Source organism: Meleagris gallopavo, chromosome 4 (genome assembly GCF_000146605.3).
Source record: "Meleagris gallopavo isolate NT-WF06-2002-E0010 breed Aviagen turkey brand Nicholas breeding stock chromosome 4, Turkey_5.1, whole genome shotgun sequence".
Classification (NCBI taxonomy): domain Eukaryota; kingdom Metazoa; phylum Chordata; class Aves; order Galliformes; family Phasianidae; genus Meleagris; species Meleagris gallopavo.
Window position 1 is genome coordinate 10,605,434 of NC_015014.2, and position 15,124 is coordinate 10,620,557.

Consider the following 15,124-nt stretch of genomic DNA (forward strand, 5'->3'; position numbering starts at 1 on the left):
AAAACAAAAACAGGTCAAATGCCCCTGAAAAATATTTCACATTGACTCACAACCTCTCAATTTCAAAAATAAAAAAGCCATAGAGAGTAAGCAGTCTTAATATCTTCGCTGACACACAACAAAAACCCACCTCGGTTTAGATCTTTCAAAGCAAATAATAGTGTTCACTATTGGATTTTCAAAATATTTTTTCACATATGGAATCCAAAACGAGAATTGAAAACAATTTGAGAACCGGGAATTTCAAGGACTGGAAAAAGGATTGTTGCAGAACATGATAAGGGAGGGGAAAAAAAGACAGCAAGATAGGTAACAGCCCTCTCTAACAATTCCCATATGCAGCATGCGGGCCTCTTTACTACAGAAAAAGAGAACGTCCCTTCAAGAGATTTGGTGCTTCTCCAAGATTTTTTCCCTACCACACAGCTCCCTGAAGATGAAAGAAAGGTCCTTCGCTCCAGCCAGATTCTTCATAGCAACTACTTCCTTGCTTTGCTAAATAACTAGGGTAAGCTCAGCAGTCAAGCAAATGTATAATGATCTTGAGTATCAAGATTACTTACCTTGATCCTTACTATTAGTTTATTTTCCATTTTCTTTTCTCTTGTTTTATGAACCTATTACAAGACTAGAAATTGTCATCTCTCCCTGCATTCAAAAGTTTAATTACCAGGGCCTCCAGCAACATGCCAAAGCAGAGAGATTAAAAACTAATGAGAAAAATGTTGCTATAAACTACAGTTTTTAAGGGCATAGTGTTACAAGTGTCATGCAAGGTACAGTTAAAACAAATGCTAATCAACTGAAAGAGTACATCTGATCCATTATCACAAAGACATTCTACCTGCGCCCAGGCATCCAAACCCAGACTCAGATGAAATGTCAGATGTGCTTGTACTGTTTTAAAATGCCAACTAGCTAACACATTTCCTTTAAGAATGGTAAAATAAAGGGGGAAAAAAAAGGGTATTAAAGCATTGAAGTAGGGAAATGACATTTCAGCCTTTTCTGTCACACCATCTATGCCCTCACCCACTCACCTTATTCCCATATTGCCTTCTAACAATGCTGAAATGTAGCTGAAGATAATAAAGCTCCATCTCAATTGAACATTTATACTACTGAAACCAAGTATCTTTTCACCTTATTTTTAAGCTCTAAAGCATTAATTATCACCAGCAAAAAAGTATCTAGTGAGACTGCATTGGTAAAATGCAATTACAAATCCCTACTACTTTTGAAAAACCATTGACCAACAAATCTCCCAGCATGCTCTCCAAATACAGAACCGTCATTCCACCAGGAACTTTCAGTAAAAAAAAAAAAAGGCCACGTGACCAGCAGACACTGGTGTTCACACAGGCATAGTGCAGCAACACAACCCAGAAGGCCATTTTTCAGGGTTTTTTTGGATTGTGCCCTGGAGGTGCTAGCACAATGGAATTTCAGTACCATAACTGCCTCTTTATCTGTGTGCCAGCCTTAAAAATAACAGGTAAAAAAAAATACACATAAAACAAACATTCTCTATTTTAAATTTCATGAATCACAAAATAAGTTTCTTTTAATTCACTAGTTCAAACAGCGTAATTTATAACCATGACACAAATAGAGAAGAAGCACAAAAGGGAAAATGCAGAAATAACATAACGTTCCCAAGGTTCAGTTTACAAGGACCTCACACAAAGTTTTTGCTGTTTTTTTTTTTTCTTTTTGCAACTCCTACTAGAAACAGTATTATTTGCTACAAATGCAGTAGCTGCCAAAAGCTATGATCCATCTAAAGCAAACATGTTTAAGATGGAAATAGAGTGTTAATGCTGAAGAAAGACAGAATTGAGTATACAAGTTTTTTTTTTTATTATTTAAAGTGCTGAAGCAACTGCAGTACAGTGTAAAGTTTGTTTTGCTCAGCTTTCTGAGCAAAAACCCATTGCGTTTGCAGATAAGCACTGAAATTATAGCGGTACATTAAGACAATAACAGAAGTAATCAAATTTCAAGCTTTCTAATAAACCTTTTTTTCCCTGCAGAAGGTTATTGGGAATTCAACACTAGCCATGGTTCACATGATAGAACAATGGGAAAATTTTCCGAATGGTTGAACGCTAACCCTGACAAGTGTGGAGAGCCAACTACAATACATTATATGGTAGCATAACCTGCCACCCACGTTGCTGAGAGAACAGCTTTCAAACACATGCACCACGCTGTAAAACCACTAAATCCCTTATTACAAGTTGTCCCTTAGTTAAGGTGAAATACACTATCCCCCTCTTTTACAAGTTTGGGTTTTTTAAAATTTGCATCTCTGAAGTTTATTTAGCAGTTCACCAGGCTGTTTTTCAGACTTCCCTGCCAATGCCATCTTTCCCGTTTTGTTTTCTAAGCTTTTTTTTTTTTATAGCACACATGAGAAATTTCACTTACACTTGCTTTGCTTTTTTATCCTACTTCCACCTGTGTTAAATTACCTACCTTTTTAAGTAAATGTTAGGTAGACCATTAATTCATTTATGGAGGCTTAGTGCAAAACTTTTGTTGTTTTTGGTTTTTTTATTCTGATACATGACTCACTGGTGAAAAGAAAAACTGGTTCCACCATACTTTTCATTGCAAGACTAGGTATTCTCTTATTTACTGTGGTTCTTTTCCACTGTTAAGCTACTCAAATATATTCTAAAGACAAACTGCCACATTACAGTCAGTTACAGACACTGACATTTATAAGTCAAATATTACTGTAGAACAACAAACACACTCCACCCTCATTACAACATGCTGCGGTTACTAGCCAGAGATCTTTGCCTTTTCTGAAAAAGGGTACATGATAAAGGCAGGCCAGCAAAACAAATTAGACAAATCAGACTACAGTTACAGTAGAAGTAATAGCAATTGTTAGAAAATATAATTTTGAATAGGGAAAGCGAACAACATCCTGATTTTAGCAATGCATTTAATCTCGTGAAAAAGATCCCTAAAAACATTAGCATACTAAACTTTCTTACTTTATGATGCCTTCCTCCATATCACCACCAACACCCCCCCAAATATCTCCACTCCCCTGCAAGTCTCCTGTTTGAATCATTGCATTCCAAGATAGTTAGAGGATATGCACAGTTTCTTCAGGGGTTTTCAGCTGCAGCTTTGCTGGCAATAGGAATTTTATTTGCAAGTGTTTCTATTCTACTGACAAGGTCAATTAGTCCAAGGAACTATTGGTTGTTCTGTCTGATAGCTCAGTGTATTTATTCAAGCAAGCACTTTTATAACCCACAATTGAATGCAGACAGTTACCCTTGTAAACACACTGTCCACAGGGATTTTCACTACATTTGGAGCACATAAAAGAAAAACATGCCTTTCTTCCCTCAGCCTGATAGCCTCCAAGTTTGATTACAGCTTGAATTTCAGGGAATGAGGGAAAGAGGGATGGGCTACTGTTTTTATATGTATATGATCTATTGTACTTAAATATACATATCTGTACCAACCCCTATGATCTAAAGAACACAGACATTTCATTTATCTCTCTGGGATCTCCAATCATTTGGTAGCACAAAGAGATTGCTCTACTCAAGCATTGAAAAGAAAAAAAGTAAAAGTTGCTGTTTAAAAGAAACAGAGACACTATATGTAGCATGAAGGGTTAAAGACCACATAAAATGCTTTCACAAAAGCCACCAGCACAACAGAAGGTCTAAGTACTATGTGTGTGGGGGGGAGCAAATCAGTTTCAGAAGTAGATAGAGGAAAAAGGAATGAGCACTACTCAGCTTTAACTAGAACTTCTGTAGGTCAGCAGCACAGCCAATTTTACTGCCAAGAAAGCTAGTCTTAGTACACTGCTCTTCACCAGTCTAGTTTTTTCTGAACAAATTCTTCAGGGATTTTTAGATAATAAAAGGCTAGCTGTCTGATGGATAAGTGGCATTTTATTTTGCGGCTGTATCCTACCAGTTTTCAAGTTACATACATTTTAACTACAAAAAATGAAAAGCCTAGTCAAATAATTTGCCAACTCCATGGAACAAAAGACAACCATAGAGACTATCAGTAAGGAAATAGGGATTCCATAAAGCAATCAACAGGGAATAACAGATATTAAGAGTAGAAATACAGTGTATATTTCTACTTCATCCACGTTAAAAGCTTTGCTGAAAAAAAAAAAGTACTGAAATAAGTTAAGTGAGATAACAAAGGCCTTACTGAAGTTAATAAACAAGTGAGATCAAAAGGTGTTAAGGATTGGAACAGGTAGTGTTTTACTTTGGGATAGAAGGAGGAACCATTTCCGTAAGCACGTATGGTGCTTTACCTCAAGACTTTTCTAAGTAGACAAGTTATACCAGTGAAAACCAGACAATTCTAGACAGAACTACTTGATTTGAACAAAACTATCAGGCCTACACAAACAATCCGGTCCCACTGAACACCACAATTACAAGTCTCAGACAGGTAAAAAAAATCCAGATACTAGAAATGAGCTTACGTAAAGGCACACATTCACATGAAAACAGAAGTATCAGAAGATCTTCAGCCTGGCTACTTTGTAGATGTAATCCTGTAACACAATAGAAAGCCATGACAACAGAGTAGCAAAGTCCTAGGTTACAGCAAGTGAGGATAAGCTCAAATGAGGCAACTGTGGAAAAGAAACAAAGAATCTGCTTACCCATGGAAGGCCTCAGGTACTCAGGAATCTCCAAGAGAGCTTTGCCTCCACTGCCAACCCTTACATGAGGTCTAGAAAGGGGTGGATTGTGGCCCCTCCACCCCTTCTGCTCAGTCAGGTATATTGAATGCACCTGAGCTCCCTTGGGATGGCCCTGCCTTCCCACCAGGTGCTCCATCTCTACTTCAGGCCATGATTTAGCATTTCTGCTACACTAGTGTAAGAAGAAATACAAAGTGTCTTCAGAGAGTCTGATAAAGCACTTCTCATTGCTATGTTAGGAAGTGGTTGAAGAGGGTTGAAGGGTTCAGACTCCTGATGCTACGCTACAGTTTCATCTACATCTACTTGTTGCCATAGAAGCCACGCTGCACCCCGGAATCCCACCTCATACCTCAGTTCCTCCTTACAGCTCCCAAGTATCACTCAGGGTAAGAAGGACAATCTGATGTAGACTTGAACTTGAAATATTGGTTTAACAGCATACAGAATTTGCACAGATGACAAACAAATCACTTAGCATTAGTCATTTTGTAGGAAAGCTATCATATTTATTAAGAAGTAATGTCATCCTATATACTTCAAAAGTATTCATGAAGTTTAAATTTGCAGCCTCTGTTTCACTCAAAGTCATAATTATATCACCTCAATTTCCTTATTTTTTAATGTTAACTGTAAAAATTATTAATTTAGAAAGTTCATGTATTTGGCTCTCACTACAACCTGCTCCCATCTGCCAGAGGAAGAACTAAAATGATACACTGGAGAACAATCAGTCTCTGAAAAACTCCTTCATCACATCAGTGTGTAAGTTTCCTTACACACAACTTGTAACTGGAGTAAAGCTCTCTACACCAGAAAAAAATATATAGTTAAAACATCTAGATAACAAGCATTTTAAGAATTTCCTTCAAATCCTCCTACAACAGCTTCACGAACAGAACAATTTAAATCAAACACACTACGAAACAGGTACAACAGTGCATACCAGTGATGTTAATTAAATCAGTAAGTTACCTTGCCTTTTCTCATTGCAATGGCATAGAGAGAAAAGCTTATTCACTTTTGTATGTAAAAAAAAAAAAAAAAAATCACATGCATTTCCTAATTCCTCTTCCATGATGAAACTTAGATCGAATAATCATGACCAACGTTGTAATCCCAGATGCTTTCAGTTGCTAGCCTCAAATTCCCCTGAGAAAAGCTCTGTGCTTCATCAAGTTCCTCAGTTCCATCGAGCTGTTGTCACTTTCTTTGACATTGCTTTTCCTCTGCTTCAGAAGTTAAACTGACAGTATTAAAAATACAAGGCTTCTTTAACATACCTTTCCCTAATCGAGTCCCTTTATAGGAAGGAAAAGGTGCCTTCAGAAAGATTCGATTTTGAATACTGGGACACAACACAAGAAAAAAAGATCTTTATGCAGCATACAACATAGTAGAACAGTTTAGGTTTTTTCTTTTGTTTTTCAATTTACAGGATCCAATAGAAGAGGTTTCTCTCAGGATGCCATTTCAAAGCAAGGAAAGATAAAAATGCTGCAGCGTGTGGGCCAACAAAAACCAGCCCCCACACCATATCTATTTCTAGATGATAGTGCTAATGTGGATCTCCCTGTACACACGTCTCACATGCACAGAATGTTATTCTAGTAACTGCATTTCTCATGATTCCATGGGAAACTTTCCCAATTTACTATTTCAGGACATCCAAAGCAAAACAACTCCCATTCTTGCCTTAATTTCCGAAGTTTAACACATATACTAGTTGGCTTCCCAAAGCACAAGAATGATGAGCAGGTCATATCTCTACAGATATGTGCAGGGAGCAGTGGTGTTACTCATCTGCCTTTCTTCAGTAAACCAAGTTTCCTGTGAACATCCCAGACTGGCAAAACGGCCTCTCTGTTGAAATGCAGGAACAGCATGTAGCAGTTGCATCAATTGTAAATCATTCTGTTTCCTGAATTTGACCCTTCCCCTTGGCATCCATTCTAAGACTTGAGGAAAAAAATAAAATAATGATACCAGTGGATCATTTTACTCCCCTGCTTTGCAAATTTCCAGTACTGATAAATTTTATATGCAAGTAACAGATAATTTATGGCATGCTGGCGAAGCAAATCCATACTCAATTACCAAAACAGCAAGATAAAAAAGAAAAAGCTAGTTTGATGATCTCATCTACAGAACATCCTAGAGATATACAAGACAGACCACATTCTAAATGCTATCAAACTGGAACTCATCCTTTCTTAGCATCAGGTTTATTTTGTAGAACGCTAATTGAATATTTTATATGATAATCTGAACTCAAGAAATAACTGGGGGGTTAGCACTGCATCTTTTCTTATACTTAAGAACATGAAAGAAGGGTTTCTAGCTGAAGTACATGAAGCTTAGTCAGGAGGCTAAATCAATTATCAGCTCAGATCTTCAGAGTAAGGTCATTTAAAATGCATCCTAGACATCTCATCAGAAACTCAAAAGTAATAAACTTTCTTAATCCATTAGCTTACAACAATACTGCATTAAGTTCACCTCTCCTTGTTTGTCAGTATCTACTCTCACCTCACATACAGAAAACAGATCAGCAGCTGCTAAGTCTCAGAAATCCACCCTCCCCAGTACAGTCAGTGGACACTCTAGTGTAGAGATATTACAGTAGAGCCTAAATTTCCCTAACTGTCATTAAGCAAAGCTCCCTCAGTTTGGGCATTTCTTTTCCTGAGTGACAATACTTCGCAGTAACGCAGAGTCTCTTAATTCAGCACAGAAGTGTCCCTGTCCGTGGTGCTCAGCCTAGATACCACTGCACAACAGATATGGCTATGCTTGCTATGGGTCTGGAGCAAGAGGCTACAAAACAAGAATCAAAACCGAAAGGGTGAGAAAACCTGACAACAAAATATTCAACAAGTAGTAGCCACACTGCCTAGCAAAAAGCTGAAGACCCACACTTGCCAGCAAAGATAGCAAGGTAACAGGAATTTCATCCGAGTCTTCAAAATCATCTCTGTAACTGAGTCCTGATAAAACCGTTAAGACTGACTCTGTTCAAAGAAAAACAAACATACAGAGTTCAAGCAGACCTCTACACAGCAAGTTCTAATACTTTTATTATTCTTTGATGCAAGTTCTGCTAGTTAGGACTGCCAGCAACAAACTATCTTCCCACCCAAGAGCTTTCAATCACTGATCAGCAATGGAACACTGTATCTACAAGGGTTGTTAACTACACTAGTTACCCTGCTTCAGCATTAACAGTTTCCAAAGCAGGCAAATAGCAAACACTTTGCTTACTGAGGTTTCGCAAAGCCACGATGTTATCCATGTGCAGACTACCCCTAGTGCATCAAGCACACTCGGTCTGCAGCTTTTCTCCAGTGAAGTATTTCTGGTTATTCCCTTTCAAACCTGAACATCAATACAGCTTGCCTAGTACGTGAATTATTACTACCTTCACGCAGTTATAAAAGCACACCCATTTAAAAGCCAAGCATACAGAGCAATGCCATACACTGGCAATGTTTTGGTCCCATCACAAATTGTTTTGCTTTCCCTGAACCACATGAACTAGTAAACGAAGAACACATCTTCCAAATAAGAAATCCAACCAAGTCCAACAAATATGCTGGAAGAGAACTCCTAATAGAATTTGAATAGGCAAACGATATATTTCCCGTTTCATCTCTAGTTACTGACAAGACATGAACACTACATTTGACTGCTGAGTCCTCTATAAGGCACAGCAGAATAGACAACTTTGTCTCCTTTGTAGGAGTTCTGCCTCTAGAAGAAATACAAATTTGGGGACCAAACGCTAGCATCTTCTCAAATCTAAAACAATCTTATGATAAGATGTACTTCTGATCACCTCAATGCTTTGAGACACATACAAAGGCAATTAGCAACAGAAGTATGATATGAAGACTAGTGGTCTTCTGCAACAAATTTTTTGCTCACTTCCTTTACAGCAAGTTATTTCCATGTGACCAAGTGTATTAAGTTCTCATACGCTTCAGTCTAGATGCTGTTTAAAACAGGCTACTGTGTCCATACGAAATAATCTGTACCATTATGAAGGAGAACTGAGGCACAAAGTGAGATAACATTTGCTCTCTAAACAGACATCTTACTGCACACCTCTCAGCTGTAGCTCCTCCAGCTGAGCAAGAAGTCAATACTGTCAGATTGCAAGAGCTGTTCTCACCCACAGGATGAGTGACAAATAACTTATTAGTATTTATTGAAATACTAATTTCATTATGAATTCCAAAATAAGACTTTTTTTTTTATTTTTTTTTACAAGCCTTGACTACAATCTAAAGCTCATGGTATATTATAGATAAAACTTGGACATTGCACTGTATCAAAAAATAGACCATTGGGGAAAAAAATAGCATGGAAGCATCACAGGACTTTCATTAGACATTGAGCTGGGCAAGAATCCATGGAAAAATATAACATTTAGTTGAATTCAGAACCCAGTTAATCAGTTCTGAAGCCACGGGCATAATCATTATGTAATTAAGTATATTTCTCTCAAGAGTTCATCAGTTCACACTGCTTTAATAATCTGTGTGGTCAGGGAGGCTGAGGAAAATAAGTTGTTTCAGGATTGAAAATTTAGAAATACATTTTGAATATCATACAGATCAGCAAATATGAACACCAGTGGCAACATTTAACATCAGAGTGCCCAGAGAATCAATCACGGGCATTTTACAGCATCAAAGTATTGCAACTCATCAGTAAGCAGCTTGACCACATTTTCTTCAGTTTTGAAGATTAAACACACAAATTTGTTATGCATAAGAATTGCTGCTCTCATGCAATACATTACAGTCACATTACTTTAGAATAAATGTTACTACAAACATTTCACAGACAAGTGCCTTCTTTCTTAAATTAAATACACTATGTATGTAACCTTGTGTTTAAGAAGGAAAAAACTGCGTATTTCCTGAGAAACCACAGAAGATTACTATGCTTATAACCAACAGCACAAGCTCAAAGTTCTTCTGGAAATCCATCTTACTATTTATATAGATCTTTAACACATATACCCTCAACAGTCCAAGTTCACCACTTTATAAGAAACTGACATTCTTGAGATATATGCAGAATGCTATAGTAAATGTTATAAAAGAGCAACCATTTAAATTATTGGTAAAGTTGACTACAGATGCAAAAATCAGAAACTGATCAGTAGGGACAACAATGACATCTAGTGGACACTCACAAAACAGACTCAGACTAGCAAGGAAAAGGAACCTGGTTTTAGTGTTCAATGAGGTGAAACAAATTGCTAAGTTGTAATAAAGAGGAAAAGACAGAACATGCTGTTGGATGAAAGCTTCTGGTGTACTGATGAATTTCTTAGCAGAACATTTGAAAAGAGTTCAAGTTTCTTCCATTTAAGATCCAGCATAAGTGTTGTGCTGTTCTTTCAAGTTTTGGACAACTAATCTGAATTTAAAAAAAATCAAGAGTGGAACACAGTACAGGCACACACGTTTACTAAGCTTCCTACTCCCCCTATATCTACAACATTTAAACAAGAACAGTGTGAGTAGAACTGAGAAGATAGAAAAAATGAAAGGGAAACAATAAAAAGCAAAGTCCAACTTCAGACCACTATAAAAACATTTCTTTCATTTCTTTTCCAGTCATTGCTCATCCTTCTCTTATTGTGATATCTAACACGTATGGGATTTAAGATAAACCTTCCCAACATGCAACCCTGTAGCAGCTGAGGACCAAAGATGAGGAAGCTGAGAAACGAGGTTACCATAATGAAGAATTATCCAATGTATCAACTCACAAGTAACTCAATTAGTTTACCTTGCAAGCTACTACAAAGCTAAGATCTGCTTTTAGTGCTTGCCAAAAGTCAGTACATAAACAAAACTAAGTCATTCAAGCATCTCAAATCCCATCACAGTGGTTCTTCCAAAGAATCTTTATTCTGGCTAGAGGTGCCATCATAAACAATACTGGTTCAATTGTTACATTCTTCTAACATGTCCTATTGAAAATGACAAGCATCAAATAAACACAGCTATTGAAGTGGACATTCAACTGTTCATCATATCACCAAGGCTGAAATACTGTATCCATTTGAGTGCTGAATGACTGCCCACTATAATTATCACATGCCATACACACAATACTTGTGACATACAGAGCCATAACTGAAGTTCATAGTTTTCAATTCCGATCCCAGACAAGATTCAATAGTCAAATAATCCTTCCACAAAAGTAACTTAAATTCATGACTGTTTTCCTCCTCCCCTTCCCTCCCTTTAAAGCCTAAACTTGTAAGTGCTTGCTTTATTTTCTTTCAACTTTTTTTTGTTTATACCATGCATAGGGCTTTCAGATGCTTCATATCTACCAATTCTAAACAGTTCTGTTCTGAAGACCCCATTCTATAATCAATTACAGGATCCACATAGCAAGCCTGTTACAACCATGTTGGTAATCGAAACCTGAAAAAGCAGCCCAAACAGCTTATAAAAAAAAGAAAAATACTGAAATAAATCCAGACACTTTACCCCTCCAAGAACAATGACATTTCACCGCAAACAACATTTTTGCCACAACAAATGTACTAAGGAAAGGGAGCTATTTTAAGGTAAAGGACAAAATATTATTGACCTACCCGGATTTCCTGGAGATTATGAAAATTATTTCCCACTCTGACAGAGATTTTGCTTGGAGTGTAGCTTTCATCAGACTTGTAGTCTGCATAGATACATAATGTCTTCACAGTTGTTTTTCTTCTGCAAGAAACAACAGAAGTGTGTAAGCATCCCAAAGAAAGACATTCAGGAAGAGTCTGTCGCTGTAACACAGTATGAAGGTCTACCATTAATAAGAACCTTACTGTTAAAGCAACAGGTGTGTTTGTACATGGAGTAATGCACACATTAGAACTGCACCAGTGTCTTCTGTCTGTCTTCATCAAGGTCACCATACAAAGAATTACAACAAAAGGGCAAGATGCCAAATGAGTACTTTTATGTGATGAAGCATATGCTTGGTTTACCAAACATGGGCTCTACTGCTATAACAAAATCTGACTCTGCATTTTAAGAGTTTGGTTAAAAGAGTGAAAACATCCTAAAGCCAATCTTGTCAATCACAGCAAAATAGAAAAACGAAAGGTTTTTCAGGTCATCAGCTGCTAAATGCAGGACTGGTTTAAAAGCAGACAACTATCCTTCAAATTACACTCAATGACGGAAAAATTAATCAAATGTGACCTTATATAGCTAAATGTGAAACTGCTACAAACGGTCTACTACTAACGATTCCTTTTCGTTGCTCATTTAGGAATTTAACAGCCATAACGCCATTTCAAATACTCATCTTTAGAAGTCATTTTTAACTGGCCTTTTGCCAGTTAGGTCATACAGGATTACTTCAGGAGCCCCTGCACTTCCAGGACTCCGGTCCTGGCAAATAGACATCAACACCAACTTATACAAAATGGTCTACGTCATAAAGAGACATTTTTATTACCTAAATTGGATGTTCACCAAATGAGGCTGTGATCCATCCGACTGCCAGTAAGTTTCTAGATTATCATCTCGTAACTGATCCACCCCAAATCCTAGGAAAAAGTGAACGTGACAGTCTTGAATATTCTTGTTATTTGTGATGCCTACATCACAATTTTATTTTATTTTATTTTACAGCAGTTACAAATAGAAAGATGTATTCTCAACTTTAAGGAAATATTTCCAACTACTCAATTTGTACTCAGGACAACAGTAGAACAAGAGTCTTCCAAGAAAAGCTCAGTACTAGAGTGCCATCACATGATCTCCTATTGAGGTCTGCAGGGTTTTTAATCATTCAACATATTGTCAAATTCCAAATGGCAGGAACTAATTCATAACAAATGCAAGAACAGTGCTTAAGAGTTCCATGTGTCTACATATTCTATAACCAAACTGCTGAACTAAATGAAGATCACTAAGAGACCATTCCACTACTAGAAAACTTCAGCAGTAGTATTTTCTTCACAAGTTGCTTCTTGAAATATTTTTACGAGCCAATGCTGTAACATTTAAAGAAAAAATAATAAGAATAATTTTTTCTATTCTTTCATTATCCTTCTATTAATCACATCATTTTAACAATTGCTCACACAACCTACAGTTTTAATTCAGCAGTCTTAGTTCTACCTGCAATAAAAAAATTCCTTTATTCTACTGAAGTAACTGAGTAATAAAATATTTTTTCTCCAAAGATGCCAGGATACCAGACCAACAGAGTTCAGCCTGAGCGCAACATTATGACAACGTAATCGTTGACTCTAGGGTGCAGGAAGATAATAGATCAGTACCCAACAGATATTCCTGGAATAGCAACTTAATCACTCCGAGTACAAAGAACATAGATTTTCAGATTTGTAGAGGGTACAGTTATAACTTCCAAATGCCTCAAGCATTAACTAGGCCAAAATTACTAACAGTGCCATTTCCCTATATATCAGATGTGTTGTTTTAAGTTGTATTGACAATTACTCATTAAAACATACAGTGTTACACTAAATAACAAAATTTATATTTAATTCTTACATCAGTTGTTGTGATTTTACCTGGTTTACAAGATGAAAGTGACCAGACTGCTTGTGAGCCTATTTCTCTTACAGTACCCGTCCTCTCTAACTGCTTTGGATCTGCACCAGGTGGTGTCTTGTTTGGGGTAGTCATTTCTAATTAAGAAAATAAAGTTAGTTACATTTTTAGCACAATAAAAAAAACACAAGGACTGTATTTGTTCATATAGAAGTATTAACCTTGCGACCTCACATTTGTATAAATGATACACTCTAAAGGCTACTGTAGACATAAATCACACTAATACATACAGTTCCACACAGATGCAAAAATCTGCACCTCAATTTGATGTGCACCAAAAACATTCCTAAGGTATTTTACTTACGTCACTCTTTCCACACATACTGAGTTAGTTTCAGGTTTGGGGGTTTTTTTGCTGTTGTTGTTTGTCTGGTGGTTTTCTTTTAAAGAAATGAAAATAATCCCTGTTGATTTCTATGTTAGCGCTACAACTCCACTTAAATGGAAGTGGGGAAGGGAAGACATCTTAATCTGCACATTCAGAAACCAGAGCAAGTCTGTCCTCCCAAAGATACTTCTTCAAAACATGATAGTTTAAACAAATCGTGTAGTCTTTAATTTAGTAGAGGTTCACTATTGCCACACGCCTCCAAAGACATTTACCCTCAACTTCCCTTTACCTGCAATCACTGAGCTGTGACTTGCACTGCCCAAGTAATAACATTCACTTTCACACCTCCACTACTCCCATACACAGATCAGACACCATTCTCCATATCATACAGAGCACCTTTACTACCCCCTGCAAAATGCCTTAAAAGCCTTGTGTTTACTAAAAAAAGGATTCCAAACAAATCAGCTCTGTGCAAGCAATTACAATAAAAGTCTAGAATTAAAGTACTGAAGAGTCAGGGAAGCAGACACAAACTCTAATCCTTTACTCACAAAGAAAGTGAAGTCAAGGAAAAGTCTTTCAGTACCCAGCTAGACACCAAATAAGATGCTGGGTTCATTCAGTGCCCACGTAGTGCAGAGCTGGGTCACTGCACAGCTAACACAGGTCAGCAAGAAAGCCAACATTAGCTATATAAGACTAATCCCCAAGCTTAAAACTCTTTGTGGGACACTAGAGATCCGAGTTCTGTAATGTGTACTTGTCTGCACTAATGATTTGCTATCACTCCTTCTTCCCCCCCTTTTTATTTTCTTGTAGATAGTTATAGTTAAGACAGCTTCAAGGCTTTTTGTTTGTTTCATTTTGTAACTGACTCAGACGAGAGACCGCAGACCCGACAGCCAGGCGCACCTGGCTCCCCAGCAGCCCGAACACCCCGCGGAACGCCCCGCCAAGCAGCCCGCGCGCCCCCCGAATAGAAAAGCCCAACCGAGGAACCGCAACCGCACCTGAGCCTCAGCACCGCAGGAGCAGAAGGGAGCGGGAGGCGGCATACGGGGCCGTCACCTCCGGTAGCGAGCCGGCTCCGACCGTTCAAAGGCCGCGCAAGCGCAAAGCTGCAAGCGGCGTGCGAAAGCGGTTTAAATACGGGGGCGGAAAACAGGTGCCCGCGTGCAGCCGGTGGGGAGAGGCGGCGCGCGTGGCCCGCACCAGGACGGAGCTGAGGGAGCCGGGCTCCCTTACCACCGGGAGCGCGGGCACTGCGCTTACGTCAGGCGCCGCTACAGCCGGCGTCACTCGGTGATGACGCCATCAACGGGCGCGTCGCCGCGCCCCTTCCCTCCCGCAAGCGCCGCTCTGTCCCTGCCCCTCTCCCGTCCTTCCTCTCCTCTCTATGGTGTGCGGCGCAGGCCCCGCCCTGCGGGGGAGGCGGCCATCTTGGCCGGGTGGCGGCGG

General features: G+C 38.4%; 1 protein-coding gene across 3 annotated transcripts in view; it reads right to left on the minus strand.

Annotated features, from left to right (window-relative positions):
* Positions 1-15,113, minus strand: part of ANAPC10 (anaphase promoting complex subunit 10) — a 34,390-nt gene extending 19,277 nt beyond the window's left edge. The window contains exons 1-5 of one of the 3 annotated variants that reach the window (XM_031553016.1): positions 14,677-14,983; positions 13,290-13,406; positions 12,206-12,296; positions 11,343-11,463; positions 4,511-4,564 (exon numbers count right to left, since the gene is read on the minus strand). In XM_031553016.1, the coding sequence (XP_031408876.1) occupies positions 4,526-4,564; positions 11,343-11,463; positions 12,206-12,296; positions 13,290-13,404 (366 nt within the window). In that variant the 5' untranslated portion in view covers positions 13,405-13,406; positions 14,677-14,983 and the 3' untranslated portion in view covers positions 4,511-4,525. Of the gene's footprint in view, positions 1-4,510; positions 4,565-11,342; positions 11,464-12,205; positions 12,297-13,289; positions 13,407-14,676 lie in introns of those variants that run through there. The other 2 variants (XR_004159470.1, XM_003205418.4) reach the window with 2 other exon arrangements.
* Between the last annotated feature and the right edge of the window lie 11 nt (positions 15,114-15,124).